The sequence below is a fragment of the Rhincodon typus genome, chromosome 6 (genome assembly GCF_021869965.1).
Source record: "Rhincodon typus isolate 14 chromosome 6, sRhiTyp1.1, whole genome shotgun sequence".
Classification (NCBI taxonomy): domain Eukaryota; kingdom Metazoa; phylum Chordata; class Chondrichthyes; order Orectolobiformes; family Rhincodontidae; genus Rhincodon; species Rhincodon typus.
In genome coordinates, this window is record NC_063337.1 from 38,042,033 (window position 1) to 38,065,007 (window position 22,975).

At 40.9% G+C, this 22,975-nt stretch overlaps 1 protein-coding gene across 1 annotated transcript in view; it reads left to right on the forward strand.

Moving 5' to 3' along the window:
- The window catches only part of micu2 (mitochondrial calcium uptake 2), a 413,733-nt gene that overhangs the window by 322,666 nt on the left and 68,092 nt on the right, over nucleotides 1–22,975 (forward strand). Inside the window, exons 6-7 of the mRNA XM_048597612.1 lie at nucleotides 1,901–1,948; nucleotides 5,589–5,671. Coding sequence (XP_048453569.1) covers nucleotides 1,901–1,948; nucleotides 5,589–5,671 — 131 coding nt within the window. The remainder of the gene's footprint in view (nucleotides 1–1,900; nucleotides 1,949–5,588; nucleotides 5,672–22,975) is intronic.

Consider the following 22,975-nt stretch of genomic DNA (forward strand, 5'->3'; position numbering starts at 1 on the left):
AATTGGAGGGAACATGCAGAAGCTCAAATAATGGTGTTGATAGGGAGTTCATGGAAGAAAATCAAATAAAGATTTTGGGGTTGGGAGGAGTGACCCATTGATTACCAGGATGAGGCAGTGACACATTCTGTGAAACGTGACCTGTGTTACCTTCCATCTTCATCCAAATTGCTAATGTGCAATGGCAATGAAAAATGACAGCTACCACACCTTGGTTTTCTTCCATGGGTCGTGGGTATCCTGGCTAAGCCAGCATTTATTGCGATCCCTACTTGCCCTTGAGAAGGTGGTGGTGAACTGTCTTCTTCTACCACGGCAGTCCATTTGGTGTAGGTAGACCCACAATACTGTTAAGGAGGGTGTTCCAGGATTTTGACCCAGTGACACTGAAGGAACAATGACCTATTTCTAGTCAGGAAGGTGAGTGGTTTGGAGAACTCAGTGGTGCTATTCCCATGTATCTGCTACCCTTGTCCTTCTAAATGGAAATGATCATGAGTTTGGAACTTGCTGTCTAAGGAGCACAATTGAGTTGTTCTAGTGTATCTTGTAGATGGTATACACTGCTGCTACTGTGTATTGGTTGTCGATATAGTACCAATCAAGCAGGCTGCTTTGTAGCAAATGATGTCAGCCTTCTTGAGTGTTGTTGGAACTGCAATCATTCAAGCATATGGAGAGTATTCCATCACATTCCTGACTTGGGCCTTGTAGATGGCAGGCTGGTTATGAGGAGTCATAAGGCGAGTTACTTGCTGCATGATTCCTAGCCTTTGATCTCCTCTTGTAGACACGGTATATATATGACTAGCCCAGTTCAGCTTCTCGTCAAACATAATCCCCAGGATGTTGATAGCATTGAAAGTTTTCTGTACCTTTGTTGCACAGTAACAATCTGCCCTTTGTAGCTGGACCATTAGTCACGGTTCCAATGAACCTGTGTGAGGAATATCAGATAACAGAACAAGTCGCTAGTAAGCCAGACTAATATCACACATAAATGAAAGTTCAACATAATTCTCAATACAATGGGACACAGAGGACTCCCACAAGAAAGACTGTAGAATGCCTCTACTTAGATACTTGACATGGTGGAAAAATTGAGGAGGAACATCGTTGGCAGCAATTGACCTGTTGCACAACAAGGTTAAATGTGGTGCCAGTGGAGCAAATCTCAGAAGGCCCTAGCCATGGCAAGTACTTCCAGTGCTGGTGAGCATGCAATAGTGCAACTGCAGTGCCATAGAGTTGTGATGTATGCACAATGAGGTGAGCAGTATAAAATTGCACATGAGAAGTGGCCAGAGCTCATGCTTGGCACTTGCCTGAATTTTGGTAAAATTCAACACAAAATTCTAATATAAATTATACTTTTTATACGTGAATATTAGTGGCAGTCTTATACAAGAGACCTCAGTCACTTCATCTCTTGAGAATGCTGATTAATATTTAATTTTTTCCAACCTTTTAGCATTACTTATTTCATGTACAATCATTGTCTGGTTCATGACTGAAGTTCTTGTTGAGAACAAAGCTTGTTGAACTATTTTCCAGCCTGAAATACCATTCTTTAATTTTGATTAAAAGTAGAAAATAACATACAGCTAGAAGAGTTGCATGTTTCTAATAGTCCAAACATTTGTTGTGATTTAACTATCAGTTTTCCACTGATTCAGGAGTCCATACTTTATACTTGTTTATCAATGCTTGCCTTGCAATTAAATAGTTCATTGTTAGTCTGTTTTCATATTAAAGATTGCTGTCTGAAAAATTCAGTTCACTTCAATATGTTTAATATCTGCTTTTTGCATAAACTGTTGCTAACACCTTCAAGTATTTATTATTTAATAGCTGCAATAAAGAAAAATTAATAATGGCTTTCTTTTTTGTTTTCCAATAGGTTTGATATCATACACTGAGTACTTATTCCTTCTTGGTATTCTGACAAGTAAGTTGGGTTAAACGGCAGGGAACCTTTTGGTGTCCCGTGGTTATTATACTTTTTTGTCCTGTTAACTGTTTTCTTTCTTAAATAAGCTTTTTTTAATAATAACTTCAAATCAATTATCTTTTGATGTTTAATCTCATTAGTGAATACAGAATAGATTACTTATCACACTCTGCCACCAATTTGTAGAAGTGGTATTGGCCCTAGTTGGGCAGCTTTGCTGAAGTCTATAGGAACAAAGACAGAAGAGTTTGGAAGCACCCACCAGCTCAGGAAGCATCTGTGGAGGGAGTAGAGAAGTTGATGTTTCAGGTGTTTACCCTTTGTCAAACTGCACTTGAGATCCGCAAACAAACCTGTCTGTCCAGCAATGCTGCTATGTAATTCCAGATTGTTCTTATTTTTTCCATGTTTCCCAATGCACAATGTTTATTTTTTGCTTTTGTTCCTTGTTGAGTACAGAGAAACATTTCGCTACATGGTAGAAACAACCAGGGAGCATTCTTGATATATAATGAGCTGCAATAGATTTAAAAAGCTAAGTTGATTTAGGCGACGGGTTTTGAAGTGAAGCATTAAAATGTTTTAAAATTTTAAGTTTTAAGACAACTTGCCTAAAATTTGTCAAGTTTCTGGTCCAGCAGAGGCAGCACAAGGAGCAACAACCGATCTGCTTTCAGGTTAGCTAAGGTTCAGGTGGTAGAATTTTTACCTAAGTTTGTGCGTTCATATCATTCCTCAACAAAGGAGTTGAGTATGAAAATTTGTATTCTCTACTGCAGAAATGAGGAAGTGCTACAATGTCAAAGGTGCTATCTTTCAGATGAGATGTTAAATCCCATGATAGTATTTTGAAGAAAACTGGCTGAGATATCTCCAGTGTCAATATTTATCTCTTAATGTGCATCACTGAAACAGTTGTCTGGTTATTATCATATTACTTTGTTTGTTATAGTTTGCTGTGCACAAATTGTTGTCGTCTTTCCTGCAATACAACAATGCCAGTGCTTCTAAAGCACTTTGAATTACTTTTGTGCAAAAGTTTTCCAGGAGAAACGTCAATCATTAAAACATCGTAAGGAGGCTGCATACCTCCATTATGGCATAAGTTCTATTTTTAACAAGTCATTCAGATTTTCCATGTGTCAGCAAGCCCAGTAGATCTATAAGGTGAAGTCTCTTATAGTGGATCAGGAGGAGCAGCAATGTTACCTGTAGGCCAGCAGTCTCTAACATTTTTAAGCAAAAGATCACTTATGAATTAAAGTAACATCAAGGATCTACATCTGAAAAAACAAGTTTATTTTTAGTAACATGTAAATCTAAAGCTGAATGTATACAAATATTAATTTTGTCCTGTGCTCACCAAGTCTCATTGTGACACCTGTGACTGTACATTATCCAGCAGCACATTGAAATCAGGGCTGCAGTTTGAGTCTGCTAGTCGTGTACAATCCATCAAATGGCTACCTATGAGGCAGGTACAATACTTGGATTTGATTATCTTATTTTGCTTTAATTTTAATCATGAGAATGGTGCCTCACAGAAGTATGTGGAGCCAAAGTAAGCTTTCATTTTGGTAGTTAGATTCCTTAGTTCTGACGATAGCATGCTGTATCAATGTTTATAACATATGTGAGCCCCTTCTAGTAGCTTCATCAAGTTGGTTCCCTGTTTTTATATATGACTTACACTATACCTTGTATGGTGTCCTGTTTGATCCCTGGCTTGATGGTTTATAGTAGACTAAGGGATTTACTGGACCATGAGGTTACACTTTGTGTTTGGATAAAATTCTGCTACTATATTGATGGTCTGCAGTACCTCATAAATGCCCAGCTTTGAGCAACTACATATATTCTGAGTCTGTTTCATTTAGCATAGTATTATCACCATCCAGTACTATGGGCATTATTCTCAGCTTGAAACTGGGACTTGGTCTCCATTTATCTATTTCTCAGAGTGCTTGTTGCTCAGGGCAACCTTTAAAATGACCTGAGACAGAATCACCACGAACCTTGTTTGAACTGTTTAGTTTTTTGCAAACATTTGCGGCTGTTTTACATTCCACATGTAATATCAACCTTGACATTTTCCACTACAGATTAATGACAGTGTGTGACTACCTTTGCCAGATTAGCATAAATTCACATCAAAATCTTCAATCAGGTCCAGATTTCCAAATAAAACTTTTGCAGAGTTATAGCAGGATAAAAATTAACATTTTTCAAAGTGGTGCCATGGAAACTTTTGCATACATCTGAAACTAGTAGGCAAGGCCTCAGTTTGATATCACATTTGAAAATGGCATGGCATTCATGCAATGCATACATTGCAATATACCCTCAGTAGTGCACTAGAATATTGGCTTAAATGTTCATATCTGTGGAGTGAGACTTGAACCACAAACTCTGACTCAGGCAAAACTGCTGCTAACTCCCCCATAGCTAATACCAGCATTGTGTTAGAATTATCTTTAAACCTTCCGATGTTACCCTGCTGAGAATTGCTGAATATTTCTCAGTGCGGATTCATTTTCTATTCAAGATATTGGTGCTATTTGTACCTCCTAATCCTAACACTCACATCTGAGGAGGAAATTTCAATGATATTGCTAAAAGCCCACAAAGTGCATTAATAATGTCCACTGAAGGAGCAGAACCTGACAGTGAATACCACCTCACTCCCATTCAGGCATACTATTGAAACCTGTAGTAGCATGGGAAGTACCTCACACTATGAGGAACCTGACAGAAGGAGGTACTACATTAATTCTCCTCTAACCCTTTTGTCACTGCATACGAGGAGTGATTTGTTGTGATTGAGACACTTTTGTCATCAAGATGATATAATGGAAGCAAACTCTTCAAAACTATTGCCTAGGGTCACTACACACCTGCACACACACAAGGGAAGGGTTGAGTAACTCTGGGCAGAGCTGGAGCTACTGATCCATGTCCTCTTCCTTCTCTGAGTAAGCAGCATCCCACAAAAGTGAGGTCAAAGGAAAAACTTGTTGGTTCCTGAAACCTGCCTGCAAGATTAAATTTGAAAATATTATTTTAGAAAATGTATTTTTTAAAGAAAGGTATACATTTAAGAAAATGTAAGAACTGTGTAGAATATTTGAAAAGGGAAGCTTAAACAGCATTGTGGAAATTTGCTAAAAACTTTCAGTAAAGTTACTAAAATGTTAAAAATTAAGTAGTAAAATTCCTTTTGGCCTTTAGCAACTGGAGACCCATATTACCTAGCCTCTCTGCTCCTATGATGCTGCTTGGCCTGCTGTGTTCATCCAGCCCTGCACCTTGTTACCTAAGGCACTGCCTGTTACTCATAATCATTGGGCAATCACAGAAGTAATTGTAGGCCAGTAATAAACCTTGTCTGCTCTGTCAGTTACAAGGATGCAACTCTGAAGATGCTCACCCAGGTAGAAAAAGTAATTATTTAGGATGGATTCTTGATGTTAGACAGTGTATGTCCCACCCCTTATAACTGTGCCGTACCCATTCCCAGTTCTGCACCTTTGATTACTTTGGATACACACTGGTCTAAGCACCAAACGCAGAGGAATCCAACTCATAGACTTCTGCTTTAGAAAATAATGTTAATGAGAGGACTTTCTTATGCTTACAGAGCCACACACTGGATTCCATATTGCCTTTAGTATGCTGGATACTGATGGAAACCAACAAGTGGAGAAAAAAGAATTTCTAGTGGTAATTTATTTATATGTTGTTAAAATTAAGTTGGTGTTAACAGTATGCTTCATGATTGCACCCTTCTCATATCTGGCTTCAGTATTCCACCAAGATATGGAGGAAGGCAGTATTTATTCCACAGTACAGTTCAAAAATGCACATAATGTATTAGACTCAGAAGCAGGGTCACACGTCATCAATGCTGATGTTGATACTTCAAATGAACCTACTCCAATTTAAAATACTTCATCCTATCTACGCTCTCATATTTCTCTATTTCCTTCTTCCTTGTGTATGTATCAGTCTTAACTGTGAATGTATCTCTCCATGAGACACGTCTCCAGGTTTATGCGAATCAACCATTCCATGTGATTGCAAGTTCCACGTTGCCACCACGTTCTTCAAAATCCAATTCCAGAATTTGATTGCATAATTTAGACTGCAACTTCACTACAGCACTATCAAATGTGTCTCCTTTTGGCTGAGATGTTGATCTGAGACTCCATCTGCTTTCTCAAGTGGGTATAAAAAATCCAATGGTACTCTTTGACCACAGGCAAGGTTCCAGAGGAGTGAAGATTAGCTAATGTTGTTCCCTTGTTTAAAAAAGGAAGCAGGAATAATCCAGGAAATTATAGGCGGGTGAGTCTGACTTCTGTGGTGGGAAAGCATGTGGAGAAGATTCTGAGGGACAGGATATTTGCACATTTGGAAGAAAATGGACTAGTTAGCGACAGGCAGCATGGTTTCGTGCAGGGAAGGTCATGTCTCACCAATCTGATCGAATTTTTTGAAGAGGTGACAAAGATAATTGATGAGAGAAGAGCTGTGGATGTAGTTTACATGGACTTCAGTAAAGCATTTGATAACATCCCACATGGCAGATTGGTTCAAAAACTAAAATTACATGGGATTCGGGTTGGGCTGGCTAGATGGATACAAAACTGGCTTGATCATAGAAGACAGAGGGTAGCAGTGGAAGGGTATTTTTCAGAATGGAGACTGGTAACTAGTGGTGTTCCACAGGGATCAGTCTGAGGTCCTCTGTTGTTTGTAGTATATATAAATGACCTAGAGGAAAATGTGGGTGGTCTGATTAGTAAGTTTGCAGATGACACGAGGATTGGTGGAGTTGCTGATAGTGCCAACGATTGTGAAAGGATACAACAGGATATAGATAGATTAGCGACTTGGGCACAGAAATGGCAGGTGGAGTTTAATCCAGACAAATGAGAGGTTATGCATTTTGGACGATCAAATTTAGGTGTGAATTATACTCTAAATGGCAGAACCCTTCGGAACATTAACATACAGACGAATCTGGGCATGCAGGTCCACAGTTCCCTAGAAGTGGCAACACAGGTGGCCGAAGTGATTATAAGGCATACGGCATGCTTGCCTTCATCGGCCAGGGCATGGAGTACAAAAGTTGGCAAAACATATTGCAGCTATATAAAACCCTTGTTAGGCTGCATTTGTAGTATTATGTGCAGGTTTTGTCGCCAGAAGGATGTGGAACCTTTGGAGAAAGTGCAGAGAAGGTTCACCAGGACGTTGCCTGGTCTCGAGGGTATTGGCTATGACGAAAGGTTAAAAAGACTAGGATTGTTTTCACTGCAAAGACAGTGGCTGACAGGAGACCTGATAGAGATCTACAAAATTATGAGAGGCATAGATAGGGTGGATAGTCAGAGGCTTTTTCCCAGGTTTCAAGTTTCAAATACAAGGGGGCATAGGTTCAAGGTGAGGGGGCAAAAGTTTAAGGGAGATGTGCGAGGAAAGTTTTTCACACAGAGAGTGGTAGGAGCCTGGAATGCACTGCCAGAGGAGTTCGTGGTTGAAGCAAGCACATTGGCAACATTTAAAAGACATCTGGATGGTTACATGAATAAGGAGGGAATAGACGGATATAGACAGAATAAGGACAGTAGACTTTTTTTTTTAGTTTAGTCAGGGCATGATGATCAGCACAGGCTTGGAGGGCTGAAGGGCCTGTTCCTGTGCTGTGCTTCTTTTTTGTTCTTTTGTTTATTTGAAACAAGACTAAGGAAATGCTCTGGTGTGGAGCTGTGTTCGTCCAGCAGGCCAGGCAGCATCAGAGGAGCAGGAAAGCTGACGTTTCGGGTCTGGACCCTTCTTCAGAAATGGGGGAGGGGTAGGGGGCTCTGAAATAAATAGAGAGGGGGAGGCGATGATAGAAGGTGGATAGAGGAGCAGATAGGGGAAGAGAAAACGGTCAACGAGGCAGGGACAAGAAGGGCGGGTCTTGGGATAAGATTGGGGGTGGGGAGGTTTTGAAGCTTGGACTTTACAAGCTTCAAAATCTCCCCACACCTGACCTCATCCCAAGACCCTGACCCCCAGCCCAACTCCCTACCTACACTCACCTGTAATGGCTTCATCCCCGCCTCCTTGATCTGTCCGTCTTCTCTCCACCTATCTGCTCCTCTATCCACCTTCTATCATCACCTCCCCTTCTCTCTATTTATTTCAGAGCCCCCTTCCCCACCCCCGTTTCTGAAGAAGGGTCCAGACCCGAAACGTCAGCTTTCCTGCTCCTCTGAGGCTGCCTAGCCTGCTGTGTTCATCCAGCTCCACACCTTGTTATCTCAGACGCTAGCATCAGCAGTTTTCCTACTATCTCTAAGGAAATACTCTGTCTGGTGTCCTGACCAACACTAGCCCCTTTAAGGTTTTAGAGTAGATTTATAGCTTGGATTGTGGATTTTGTGGTTGGTTGGCTCACTGAGCTGATTTGTTGTTCCACAGATGTTTCATTATCCTGCTGGGTAACATCATCGGTACAGCCTTCGATGAAGCACTGTTGTTTTCCCGCCGGTTGTTTGAACTCTGGTGTCCGTTGGGCTGGATTACCTCACTTCTGGTTTTCCTTCGCAATGGAGTGTATATGGCGTTGAGCTTCATGTGTTTATTGATGGTTTTCTTAGTGGAGTACCAGGCTTCTAGGAATTCCCATGCTTGTCTTTGCTTTGCTTGTCCCAGGATCCTGCTGTTGTCGCAATCGAATTGGTGGTTCTCCTTATCCATTGGATAGAGATGAGTGAGTATTGGTCGTGTCTTTTTGTTGCCAATTGATGTTCTTGTACCCTTGATTTTCTTCTTGTTAGTCCAGTGTAGTGTTTGTCACAGTCTCTGCAGGGAATTTTGTAAATGACACTGATCCTTTCCATAGTAGATAGTGTATCTTTGGTTCGGGTGAGCAGTTGGCGAAGGCTTGATGTGGGTTTGTGTGCTACTCCGATGCCCAGTGGTCATAGGAGTCTTGTGGTCAGTTCAGATGTGTTCCTGATGTAAGGTAGCGTGATGAGTGTGTTGGGGCCTGTAGTATCTTCCTGGTGTTCGTGTAATAGGCATCTTCTGACCCAGTTTTTCTTGTATTCATTTCTTTGAATACCTGGAAGAGGTGTTCTTCTTCTTGGCGTAGATCTGCGCTACTGCAGTGTGTTGTTGCTCGTTTAAATAACATTCTCATGCAACTTCGTTTGTGCGTTAGAGTGGTTGCTGTTGAAATTCAGTACTTGGTCAGTGTGTGTGGCTTTCTTGTGTACCTTTGTTAGGAATTCCCCATTTGTCCTGCACTCCACAATGATGTCCAGGAATGGGAGCTCTTCGTTCTTCTCTTCTCTGGTGAATCTGATTCCGGTGAGGGTGTTGTTTATTAGTTCGTGTGTCTCCTCTGGTTTGGTCCGTTTAATAATGACGAAGGTGTCGTCCATGTAGCATGTCCATAGTTTTGGTTGGATTAGCAGGGGGCCCAGATTTTCAAATCTCTGCATCACCGCTTCAGCTATTAGTCCAGAGATAGGTGATCCCATGGGTGTCCCGTTGATCTTAATATTTGGCCATTAAAAGTGGTGGATGGTGAGGCATAAGTCCAGTAGTTTCAGCATGTTGTCTATGGAGATGGTGTCACTGGGGTCATGTTCTTGTTTTAGTAGTGTTGTCATTGTTTCTCTTGCTAGTGATATGACTATTGATATGAAAGGGGCAGTAACGTCAAATGATACTATGGTCTCGTCGTCATCTTTTCTTGTGTCCTTGATGGAATTGAGGAACTCCTAGGCTGAGTGGATTGAGTGGGGTGACTTGCTGAGGAGGTGCTTTAGTCTCCTTTGTAGCTCCTTGGTGTATCTATGTGATGGTGTGCCTGGCAGGGAGACTATGGGTCTGAGGGGTACTTCCGGTTTGTGTACTTTTGGGAGGCCGTAGAATCGGTGGGTATTAGTTCCTTCAGGTTTCTACGAAGAAGAGTACCTCTTCCAGGTATTCAAAGACGATGGATACCCGAAAAACTGGGTCAGAAGATGCCTATTACACGAATGACACCAGAAAGATACTACACACTCCGACACACTCGTCATGCTACCTTACATCAGGAACACATCTGAACTGGCCACAAGACTCCTATGACCACTGGGCATCAGAGTAGCACACAAACCCACATCAAGCCTTCGCCAACTGTTCACCCGAACCAAAGACACACTACCCACTATGGACGAGATCAGTGTCATATACAAGATTCCCTGCAGAGACTGTGACAAACACTACATTGGACTAACAAGAAGGAAGTTAATCACAAGGGTACAGGAACATCAATTGGCAACAAAAAGACACAACCAATACTCGCTCATCTCTATCCACATGGAAAAGGAGAACCACCAATTCGATTGCGACAACACCAGGATTCTGGGACAAGCAAAGCAAGGACAAGCACAGGAATTCCTAGAAGCTTGGTACTCCACTAAGAAAGCCATCAATAAACACATGGAGCTCAACCCCATATACACTCCATTGTAAAGGAAAACCAGAAGTGAGGTAATTCAGCCCAACAGACACCAGAGTTCAAATAACAGGCAGGAAAACACAACAGCACTTCATCTGATGATGTTACCCAGTAGGATAATGAAACATCTGTGGAACAACGAACCAGCTCGGCGAGCCAACCAACCACAACACTAGCCCCTCATTCAATTATCGAAGGTCTCATTGTTGTTTGTGAAACGTAGTAGTGTGTAAATTTGTTCCTGCAATATCTATCCCTGCCCTCTGCCCCAATGTGCAGTAAGCAAAGTGGGAAAATACAAAATGAAAAGAAATCAGAATTTTGATGTCAAAAACATTCTGGATTTTTTTCTCCCCCTTCAAGCCTTAAATGGCGACTTCAGAATGTCATTTTTGTGTCTCAACCACCTATTTCACGAATTTGCATTTGATTAAAGCTCCAACTTCCCTTATTTGTACACCACTTCCAATTCTCCTCCACTTCCCAAAGAAACTAAATAGTGCAAAGGTCCAGCAGTAAATCAGGTCAGGTACCTGGCAAATGCTTCTCCCAGCTATCATCCAACTGTTCCTTCACAACAAAGTTCCTGCATGTTCTATGGCCACCATTCCCTTCAAAGGAGTGGCAGGCTGCTTGTCACAGTGCAGTATACAATGGGAGGGACATGCCAGTGTACAAATATATGTTACACCAACAACAGGCATAGAGGATGTGCCACAAGTTTACGCATCAGGCATGCTCCATGTGCTTCAAGAAAATGAATGAAAGAATGTGTGAAAGTAAAAAGGGAGGACTTCTTAGTGAGGTTACAATAGCGCTGCCCTCTGTGTCTAGCACCAATAAGGGCATAGAAATTTCCAAAGTTGTGGACCGTGGGTACATGAATAGTTATGTAAAGTAACTCAACAGAAATGGGATTAATTGGCCTGGAAGGTCATGGGGTCACTCGACAGTGACTCAAAAGGAATATGCAGGCTAGGGAGGACATCTGGACATCATAGGAAGAGGCTGCAAGTCACTCTCATTAAAAGTTGGTATTTTGCCATGTAGGATCAAAAGTCACCTGTGCTGGTGCAATAGCTACACAAAATGGCTGACACCACATGCACAGTGATTGGAGCAAGTTTTCTTCCTCCCAGTGGGCTAAAACATTTAGAATCTGGGGCCGTACAAGGGCCAGTTTCAGTAAACATGTTTCCACCGTTACAGTAATGCCACCCATCTGACTTCGATTTACACTTCATCAGCAGATCATTGCCTGTCCATGAGTACGCAATAAGAATCATGGCCTGAAAAGCATGACTGTTATATTCTGTGCAAGTTGCTTCTTTGTTGTGAAATCCACGCTTGTAATAACTAATGCTCAGTGCCAGGGATGGAATTGGAAGGAATGACCACTTATGACATTATTACAAAGTAATTTAGATTGAAATGACAAGACATTACTTTCTGTGGTGAGTTTACTTTATATCTGCCCCAGAAATGTGGCATTTGACACCTTTTAACCCAATTCACTGGGGAGGCAGGCTGTAAATGTTATTTTCACAAAGCTGAGAACAATGCAATTTGGACACCAGCATTATGATATCCATTTTTAACTGCACATCTCCTTGACTGAAGATTCTGGGTATTTGTGCATCATAATGGATATGCCATTATTCTCATTGTTATCTTGACAGCAAATTCTGAGCCATAATGGTGAAAAAGCTGCAAGGATCTTCAACCTGTTTGCTCTCCAAATAATAAAACATCTGCCACACCTTTAGATAAAAAGTTTTCTCATTTAATGCTCAGCTCACTTAGCACAGTTAAAACATTCTGAGCCCCACATTATGTGTAGCACGTAATATAAATATAATTACTTTTGTTTGAACATGTGGCTTGTGGATATATACATTTTCCAATTGGACCTTTTTGCATTTTATAGGCAGCTTGATCCATGCATAATCCTGATTCAGGCTGAAAATTTCTTGGCAAATACATCACTCATTTATCATGCCATGTACTCTTACCCCAATCCTGTTCATTTTCCCACACCATAGGCCCAAGACCTGAAAAATGTACAATATCTAGTCCAAGTATGATTTTTAGTCCAATGTTTTACACATGCCAAAAAAAAAATTTACTACAGCTGCACATTTGAATCAGATTTGTGATCAACACTTGCTTATGAAAGAAAATGGTTGAGTTTTTTAATGAGGAATATTTCCACATGGGCGACAGATTTTCGGGTGATACAATGTCAACAAGGATATTTAAAGGAATGTAGTTCCCTAGCCTCCTGTCCCCATCCATCAATCCCCATCCATCAATCTCCATCCATCTACAAAAGCTGAAAGGAAAGCAGAAAATCTGAACTATTCAATCTTCCAGGAGCATTCAGACCACTTCTTCCTGTACCCAATCTTAATGTACCAACTTTGAACAAAGAAACAAAATCTCTTGTTGTCTTCCCAAACTTCTTTTAAATCCTCATCCAACAGAAGTTATATTAACTGCTTAAGTGGATATATTTAGTCAATATTTACAAAATTTAGTATAGTTCTTGTATATGTAGTAACTGTGGAAAGGTTAAAAGGAAAATATAATAGATGCATTAATTTCTTGACCTAACATCATCAAGCCTTGATCTCAACCAAAGGACATCACACACGTGGAACAACTATGAAGATGTGGATCTAGTTTCAAGAGTCAAACCTCAGGGCTTTTAAGAGAATTAGTTTTAAGTACTCCCTACTGAGAGGTATTTGCATGGTCTGTTAGTTCACTCGACTGACAGTTTAACTGACATTTATCTCAAATCCAGAAATCTTTAGTATGTAAACTTAATTGACATCACGTTCAGACATTACTAAAGAGTCTGGCACTTCTTTGCATTCACTCAGTTATTTCTAAGTCAGAAAACTTCAGAGTTCATTTGGACACTTTCCCATTTTTACATAAAAACCTACACCTACTTCTTTAATAGCAAAAGATTCATTATTATTGTTTGCATTTTATAACTAAAGATGAGCTACAATTAACAGCAAAATGTGAATAACCTATTTTATTTTTACAGTTTCTTATGACGGTGATTTTTATTCAAATAATTGTATGCTATTTTATTTTTCCTGAGGGATCTTTGTTGATGTGCAGGTGAAAGGCTAGGTGGATCACCAGTGACAGCTTACGCTTTCATGCCAGCAGCAATTTGCTTTGACATTCAGACACTTGCTGCACAATTAAAACGTTTAGAATTGAATTGGCTTCAGAAATGAAGTCTGTGGAACTAGTTAGATATTGAATAGGCATTACTCCTAAGCTGTAAAAACCAGAAGGCAGCAAAATTCACAGTAGATTAAGTTACTGGAATTTTTTGTTCCATTTGCCTTTTTGTTCCATTTGTATGTTTCTTTCTTTATTTCATTTCTTTAAGAGGTAAGATAGTGAAAGGTTAAAAATGGATTACAGAACCATGACAACCTCCATTCGAAATTCTTCAATTACAGATCATGTCTGCTGCACCATGTAATTCAATGGCTTTAGAGTGATACAATCCCATGAAGATGATGTATTGAGGTCTGGCAGGGTTAGTCTTCTGACTAGTTGAATAGAAGTAGTAGTAGGGAGGGGAGAGAAGCCAAACATTAGAAAAAGGAGCTTCACGTGTATGCTCAAGTGTTTCATCAAGCACTCTCACAACAGGATGATTTCATAGCCCATCTTCACTGAACAGTCATAAATCTGTCCCTCACTGGATCAAAGCCAGCAGGAATTTTAAAGCTGCGGTATCCCTTTTTGTAGATCTTTATAAGCCAATTAAAAACCTATCAAAAAACAAATACATGAGCCTCTAAGAACTTCAACTGAGGCATATCAAAACATGCATTATTGCTGTATTCTGTAAGAAAACAGGGAATCTTGAAAAAGTTTGTACTAAGGCATTTTTGTTAAGTTTAAAATTACTGGAATATTTACTTGTCGATGTTTTGCAAATACTTGTTATTTTTCTTAGTCCCCGCAATACTACAATTTTTGTTGTAATACATATTTATTTGCTAAGAATTTCTTTGTAAGCTTTTGGACATTATTAGTTCCAGAATAATTTGACACACTGTGTCTGACTGCTGTTTCATTCCCCAAGAGAAAAAAACATTCATTATTTAAACACATTGACTGCCTCGTACAGACATGCTCGTGTTATCATGCTTTCATCTAAGACAGACAAATGGAGTGATGCATGATATAAAACATTATTAAATACCAAAATATTTGGCAAGAAGGCAAAAAATTTTCATCCAACAGAATTTAGCCAGCAGTCTTTGCTTGCTTTCTATGGGACTATCATGGTACACAATTGTGTTGAAGCTACTGTGCAAAATACAGCCTGGGAAAACTTGTTAGGTAACTGCATTGCAGCGTGGATTATTTTTACAAACTCATCCTCAGTATGGGGGTCACTGGTAAAGCCACAATTTGTTGTTCAATCACCATCGTCATGAGAAGGTGGTGCAGCAACTGATTTTCTGCAACTTACTTGTCAAATACAGCTCTTCAAGAGGCAGTTAAGAGTTAAGGACTGGAGTAACATTTGGGTCAGACTGGGTAAGCACAGCAGGTTTGTTTCCCGGATGGGTATTAGTGAACTGATTGGATAATAATAAAAATCCGGCAACTTTGTGATGATTTTTCTGATCCCACAGTTTTATTTCCAGACTTCTTAAACTTAATTCAAATGATGAGACTGCCACAGTGAAATTTAATGTCGTATTCTTTGCATTATTAGACAAAGCTTGCAGTTTACTAGTCCACCATCATAAGTGCTTTATATCTGGTTTCCTTTATTGGTTACCATGCTGAAAATTAAATTACATTAAGGATGGATATTAGAAAATTGAGAGAAACAAATTAGACATTTGTTAATATCCTTAACTTTGTCTAGCAATACACTGCCAAGTATACTAATTTATCTCCCTAAATTTAAAATTCTGAGTGAAGTAACAACTCGCATGATGTTATTTTAACCCCACTCAGATCAAAACCTAAGAATTACGTTCATGATAACCAAGTAAATGTCTGTCAAAATGAATTCAGCTGGGAAGATCCTGTCAGCTCAATCTCTTTAAACTGTTTTTAAAAGTGACATGCCAAGTGGAAATTTGAAAAGTGGTGTTTTCATTTTATTTGTTCATGTGATGTGTGTGTAGCTGACAGAGCCAGCATTTGTTGCCTATCTATAATTGCCCAGAAGAAGGTAGTGATGAGCTGCTTTCTTGAACAGCTGTTCTCCTTGGAGTGTAGAGACTCTCACAGTGCTGTTTTGAGGGGAGTTCCAAGATTCTGACTCAAAAACATTAAAAGAATGACGATATAGTTCCAAGTCACAATAGTGTGTGACTTGAAGGGGAACTTGCAGGTGGTGGTGGTGTTCCCAAGCACCTGCTGCCCTTGACCTTATAAATGTTAGAAGTCATGGAGTTTGGAAAGTACTGTCAAAGGACCTTTGGACATTTACTGTAGTGCATGTTGGAGATGGTAAAAACTGCTGCCATATTGAGTCAGTGGTGAAGAGAGTGGAAGTTGAAGGTAGTAGTTGAAATGCCATTCAGTAAGCTGCTTAGATCTGGATGATGTCAATCTTCTTGAGTACTGCTGGAGCAGCTCTAATCCAGGTAAGTGGGGTATATTCCATCACACTCCTGACTTGACCTTGTAGGTGGAGAACAGGCTTTGGGGAAACAGGAGTTGAGTTATCATAGAATTCACAACCTCTGACCTTCTCTTGGGGCCACAGTTTTTATATGGCTGGTTCAGTTCAGCTTCTGGTCAATGGTAACCCCAGGATGTTGATAGTAGGGAATACAGTAGTAGAGATGGCAATGCCACTAAAGAACCTTTGACAATATTCTGCATGGAAGACCACTACTGGAGTTTAAAGTAGTGGGGATTCAAGTAGAATCTAGAAATTATCAAAATGTATCGAAGAGTAGAAAGTGGAATGTAGTTTCAGGGATTGGTGTCCAAGGCAATGAAAGGATGCCCTGGAGGACAAGATCAATTGGCATTGGCAGGGAGCTAGAGGATGAAGAAGTGTGGGTGAGCTTACCTTGCGATTAACATTTCTGTATGGTACTTGAGTATGAACTCCTAAAATCACACAGAAACTGGAACTAAGTAGTCTTGGAACACTGTTTTTCCTGAGACTCCAACCTGAACCATTAAAAATAATACCACAAAAGCCAAGAATTGTGCAGACTGAGTTTCATGGTCAATACTCCTGAACCTATATAATTTACCTCACACTATTCAGGAAACAATAGAATTATATTTGAAGTATATGCAGATGACAACAGAGAAGCAGGCTATTTGGCCCAACTAGTCTGTTTTGGCCTTTTATCTCCATAAAAGCTGTCTCCCACTTATCTTCATCTAAGCCTATCAGATGATCCTGCTATTTCTTTCTCCCTCACATGCTTACCCAACGTCTTCTGAGATGCATCTCCTTTATTCACTTTCAACTGTTTGGTATGGTAGCAAGTTCCAAGTTTTCACCGCTCTTAAAAGTAAAGAAGTTTCTCTTGAATTTTCTAATGGATTTACTGATAACTATCATATACTTGTCACCTCTTGTTTAGGTTTTCCCCACAAATGAAAACATCATCTCCGTGAAACTCAATCTTAAAGACCTCCACCAACCTTCTCTTTTATGAATAAAAGAGAGTAAATATGTTTAGCCTTTGCTTAGAGTTCTGGTATAGAAGAAAACCTGAATGGAACAGTGGCTATTACTAACTTCATATGATGTCAAAGATGGTTGATCTCTGTCTAAAATCTAGACAAGTCTGTGTTTGGAAATTAGCTTAAATTACAGTTTCTTCTGATGTTAGTGATAAACAGCGTCCACAAGGAAAGTTAATTTAAAAAATTAGATAGACATGGTTACTGGCCAACTGTGACTGATTCATAGAACCATAGAATTCCTATAGTGTGGAAGCAGGCCATTTGTCCCATCGAGTCCACACATAACCTCCGAAGAGCATCACACCCAGACCCACTCCCTTCCCCCCACCTTATTCCCGTAACCCTGCATTTTCCATGGCTAACCTGGACACCATGGGGCAATTTGCCATGGCCAATCCAATTAATGTGCACATCTTTGGAATGTGAGAGGAAACCGGAGCACCCAGAGGAAACCCATGCAGATATGGGGAAAATGTGCAAACTCCGTGTAGACGGTTGCCCAAGGCTAGAATTGATTATGTGTTGCTGGTGCTGTCATTTTTTTCCTATCTGTCTTGAATGGGCAACCCCTTATTTTAGAACTGTGATCCCTAATTCTAGATTCTTCCACAAGAGGAAACATCCTTTCCATATCCACCTTTATCCCCACACTCTTCCTTCTGTCAGTCAGTCAATCCTTTATCCAAGCCAGTATCTTGCCCCTAACACCATGAGCTCCTTTCTTATTTAGCAGCCTTCAGTGTGGCACCTTGTCAGAAGCCTTCTGGAAATCTAAATAGATCTTACCCACTGGCTGTCCTTTGTCTAACTTTCTCATTACCTCCTCAAGGAATTCCAACAGATTTGTCAAGCGTGATCTCCCCTTAATGAAGCCATGCTGACTCAACCCCTGTTTTACCATGCTCTTCCAAGTACTCTGTAATCTCATCCTTAATAACGGACCCCAAAATCTTACCAAGGAAGGCCAACTGGCCTATCATTTCTTGTCTTCTGCATCCCTCCCTTCTTAAACAGGGGTGTTACTTTGGCCATTTTCCAGTCCTCTGGGACTCTCACTGAATCCTGTGATTCCCAAAAGAACGCCACCACGTCTCCACAATCTCCTCAGCTATCTCCTTCAGAACTCTGGTGTGTATAGTCCATCTGGTCTGGGTGATTTGTCTGCTGTCAGACCTTTCAGTGATGGCCACTACTTCTCCTCAGTGATGGCCACTACACTCACCTCTGCCCCCTAAGTCCCTTGAAGTTCTGGTATGCTACTTATGTCTTCCACCATAACGATTGATGCAAAGTACCAATTCAGTTTCTCTGCCATTTCTTTATTCCCTATTACTAAGTCTCCAGCCTCATTTTCTAGTGGTCCAATATCCACTCTGCATCTGTCATCTTTTATATCTCTGAAAAAGCTCTTGCAATCTTCTTTTATATTACTAACTAGCTTACTCTCATATTTCACCTTCACCCCCTTATGGTTTTTTAATTGTCCTCTACTGGTTTTTAAAGACTTCCCAACCCACTGGCTTCCCACTAATCTTCTACTACATTGAATGCTTTTCATTTTGCTTTTATGGTGCCCCTAACTTCCCTTGTCAGCCATGGTTGCATCTTCCTGTCCTTAGTAAGTTTCTTCTTCTTTGGGATGAATTTCTGTTGTGCCTCCCAAATTAACCCCAGAAACTCCTCCATCACTGCTCCACTGTCTTTCCTCCCAGGCTTCTCTCTCATGTCTTTGTAGTTACCTTTACTCAGTTGTAATACCATTACATCTGATCCCAACTTCTCCCTCTCAAACTGCATACTGAATTCCATCATAATATAGTCACTGCCCCATATGGATTCCTTCACAGTAAGCTCCCTAATCAAATCTGCCTCGTTACACATCACTTATTCCAGAATTGCCTATTTCCTAGTGGGCTGTGCCACAAGATACTCCTAATAACCATCTCATAGATATTTCATGAATTCCTTTCCTTTTCTTGGGATCCGCTACCAATCTGATTTTTCCTAATCTACCTGCATGTTGAAGCCCCCATAATTATTGGGTTAGTGCCTTTCTTGCATACATTTTCTATCTCCTGATTTATTTTCATAGATTTCATAGAATCCCTACAGTGTGGAAACAGGCCATTCGGCCCAACAAGTCCACTCTGCCCCTCCAAAGAGCATCCCACCCAGACCTGTCACATAACCTGACTACTGCTAGGAGGCCTGTACATAACTCACATCAGGGTCTTTTTTCCCTTTGTAGTTCCTCAACTCAATGCAGACAGGTTCTGCACCTTCTGACTCTATATCACTTCTTGCTATCAATTTAATTTCATTTCTTACTAACAAGGCAACCCCCGCTCCACCCATCTGCCATCCTGTCACTAGGACGTGTATCTTGGATATTTAGTTCCTAGACCTGATCTGTTTGCAGTCAGGTCTCTGTGATACCCACAACATTGTACCTACCAATTTCAATTTGCATTCCAAGCTCTCTTACCTTGATTTGTATGCTGTGTGTATTTATGTATAACATTTAATTCAAGGCACCAGTTGATACAGATAGAATTCTTGATTATTGACAACTGCCTCGTGTGACATAAGTGTAAGTGTACTTTTGTCTCTGTGATTTTTAACTCCACCAAATGTTTCATGGTAATTGCTTAAAATTTTAGTAGTCCTCAAACTATAAATGCCATGTGGTCCAGGTGGGATACATTCTGGACTAATGAGAAGTAAGGGTTAAAATCATAATGGCTCTTTTGTTGGATGTCTGTTTGGATCCATACTGGAGGAATGAAAATGTTACACTACTGTTCAGAAAAAGAGGATAATGTATATAATGATGGTGAGGTAACTTCCATAAATACCAGAAGCACTCCCAATGTTTCCAGTAAAAGACATTTGTAAAGGAGGCAAGTGGATGGCTGTGACTGGGGGAAGGATACCTGAGGCACTGACTAATTTGGGGAACAGAACAAAATGACTATTTTGTAAGATAGAGGTGTACATCCAAATCAGTTTCCTAATTGGATTACTTCATATTAAATCCTATTGGCTGGTTTGATTGTTAATCAATGTTTCCCATTTTTTGTTAATGCTACTCATATGAGGAGCTGTACAAGTTTCATTGAAAGGTATGTAAAACATTTGGAACTGGATTTCATCAAATGTTCCTGTTCAGTGTAATGGGCAGTACACAAGTTATTAGAAACAATGTAAAGAGTCAGTAACATTAGACTATTGAGGCACAAGAGACATCTGTGATGACAGACTTGTATCTGATCAGATGCATGCAATTACGAGTGTTCCTTGAAGTTTTTATGGTTAGTATGAAACATCAGCTGATTGATTTTGTGAACAGATGTTAGTCTTGATTGAGTAAGCAAATGTACATGAACCATTTCCAGAATATAAAACTCTTTTTAATGACACCTTACCCTCAAGGTAGCTAGTGAAATGATCTATATGCTATCACTGAGCAGCATCAAACACAATTTTGAAATTGTTGCCAATGGAGGAACTCTAGACAAAGGCTACTCGAGAGTGGTACAATGGTACACTCACTTGAAAGTGGCCCTGAGACACAGTCACTGGAGAGTGGCACTAATACACAGCCACTGACATATTGATGAAAATTCACTTATGATCTTGCAACTATAATTTTCAATCAAAGAAGCTGAGGGTTTTTTTTTTACATTTTTGCTTCTTTTCGACTTGTACAAATTCAGATCCATGAATTCAGAAAACAGTATTAATTTAGACCGACATTGAAATGCCACCAAACAGGATCTACGAACAGTGGTGATGAGTTGTCTATTCTCCATATCATTCCTGCTGAAATGTTGCTGCGTTAAGTACACTCACGCTACATGCAACATTCATCTTTAATGAATCACTGTGCTTTGAGATATTTGATGAGCTGACACACCTATAAAGGTCAGCATAGCAATTACTATAAAATGCTAGCATGTACAGGGCGAACCATTTTAAATGCAGGAAGTAGAGACACAGCAAACCTCATTGCAGTATCTACGTTTTACACAGAAATATAAACAATTGTAAAAATAAGCGTTCTAGTGTACAAATATTTAACCAATATCAGTCAGGCTTGTTGACTAAAATTTAAACATTAAATGCAAGATACTCAGGCTTAGCTCTAATGATGATACAAATCTAAAGTCAGATGCAACTAATTGTATTTCCCACTGTGTGCTAGGGCCTTTCAATATGAAATCAAAATAATTTTCAGCGCAGGTATTTCAGCATAAGAAATTTGTCTTGATTATGTCATTTACAACATAATAGTAAGTAAAAACTGAAAGAACTGCGGATGCTGGAAATCAGAAACAAAAACAGAAATTGCTGTAAAAGGTCTGGCAGCATCTGTGGAGAGAAATCAGAGTTGCCTGCCTCTTCGTAGGATACATGGAACAGTCCCTCTTCCGCAGCTACACTGGCCCCATCCCCCACCTCTTCCTCCGCTACATTGATGATTGTATCTGCGCTGCCTCGTGCTCCCACAAGGAGCTCAAACAGTTCATCAACTTTACTGACACCTTTCACCCCAACCTCAAGTTCACCTGGACCATCTCTGATACCTCTCTCTCCTTCCTGGACCCCTCTGTCTCCATCTCTGGTGACCACCTCGAAACTGATATCTATTTCAAGCTCACCGACTCCCACAGCTACCTAGACTACACCTCCTCTCACCCACCTTCCCGCAAGAATGCGATCCTCTACTCCCAATTCCTCCACCTCCAACACGTCTGCTCCCAAGATGAGGCATTCCACTCCCAAACATTCCCAGATGTCCTCGTATTTCAAGGACCGCGACTTCCCCCCTTCGGTGGTCGAAAATGTCCTCGACCGCATCTCTTGCGTTTTCTGCACTTCTGCCCTCACAGCCCCTCCCCGCAAAAAAAACAAACTCAGAATCCCCCGTATCCTCACGTATCACCCACTAACCTCCAAATTCAACGCATCATTCTCTGCCACTTCCGCCACCTGCAATCTGACCCCACTATGAAGGATATATTTCCGTCTCCACCCTTATCTGCCTTCTGTAGGGACCGCTCTCTCCGCGACTCCCTTACTCCCCACCACCCCCGCACCTTTCCCTGCAACCGCAGGAAGTGCTACACCTGCCCCTACACCTCCTCCCTCACCCCCATCCCAGGCCCCAAAAAAACCTTCCACATCAGACAGATGTTCACCTGCACATCTGCTAACGTGGTCTATTGCATCCGCTGTTCCCGATGTGGCCTCCTCTACATTAGTGAGACCAAGCGGAGGCTCGGAGACCGCTTTGTAGAGCACCTGCACTCTGTTCGCGACAAATGACAAAACCTCCCAGTCGCGAACCACTTCAGCTCCGCCTCCCACTCCCTGGGTGACATGTCCATCCTGGGCCTCCTCCAGTGTCACAATGACACCACCCGGAAACTGGAGGAGCATCACCTCATATTTCCACCTTGGGAGCTGACAACCCAATGGTCTGAATGTGGACTTTACCAGTTTCAAAATCTCCCCACCCCCAGCCTCATCCCATGACCAACCCTCCCCCTCATCCCCACCTCCTTGAGCTGTCCATCTTCTGTCCCACCTATCCACTCCTCCCACCTCACTGACCAATCCCCACCCCTACCTACATGCACTCACTTATTGACATCCCACCTACCTTCCCCAGCCCCTCTTATCCCCGCCTCCTTGACCTGTCCATCTTCTCTCCCGCCCATCTGCTTCTTCCACCTCACTGACCAATCCCCACTACCTACCTGCACTCACCTATCACCATCCCACCTACTTTCCCC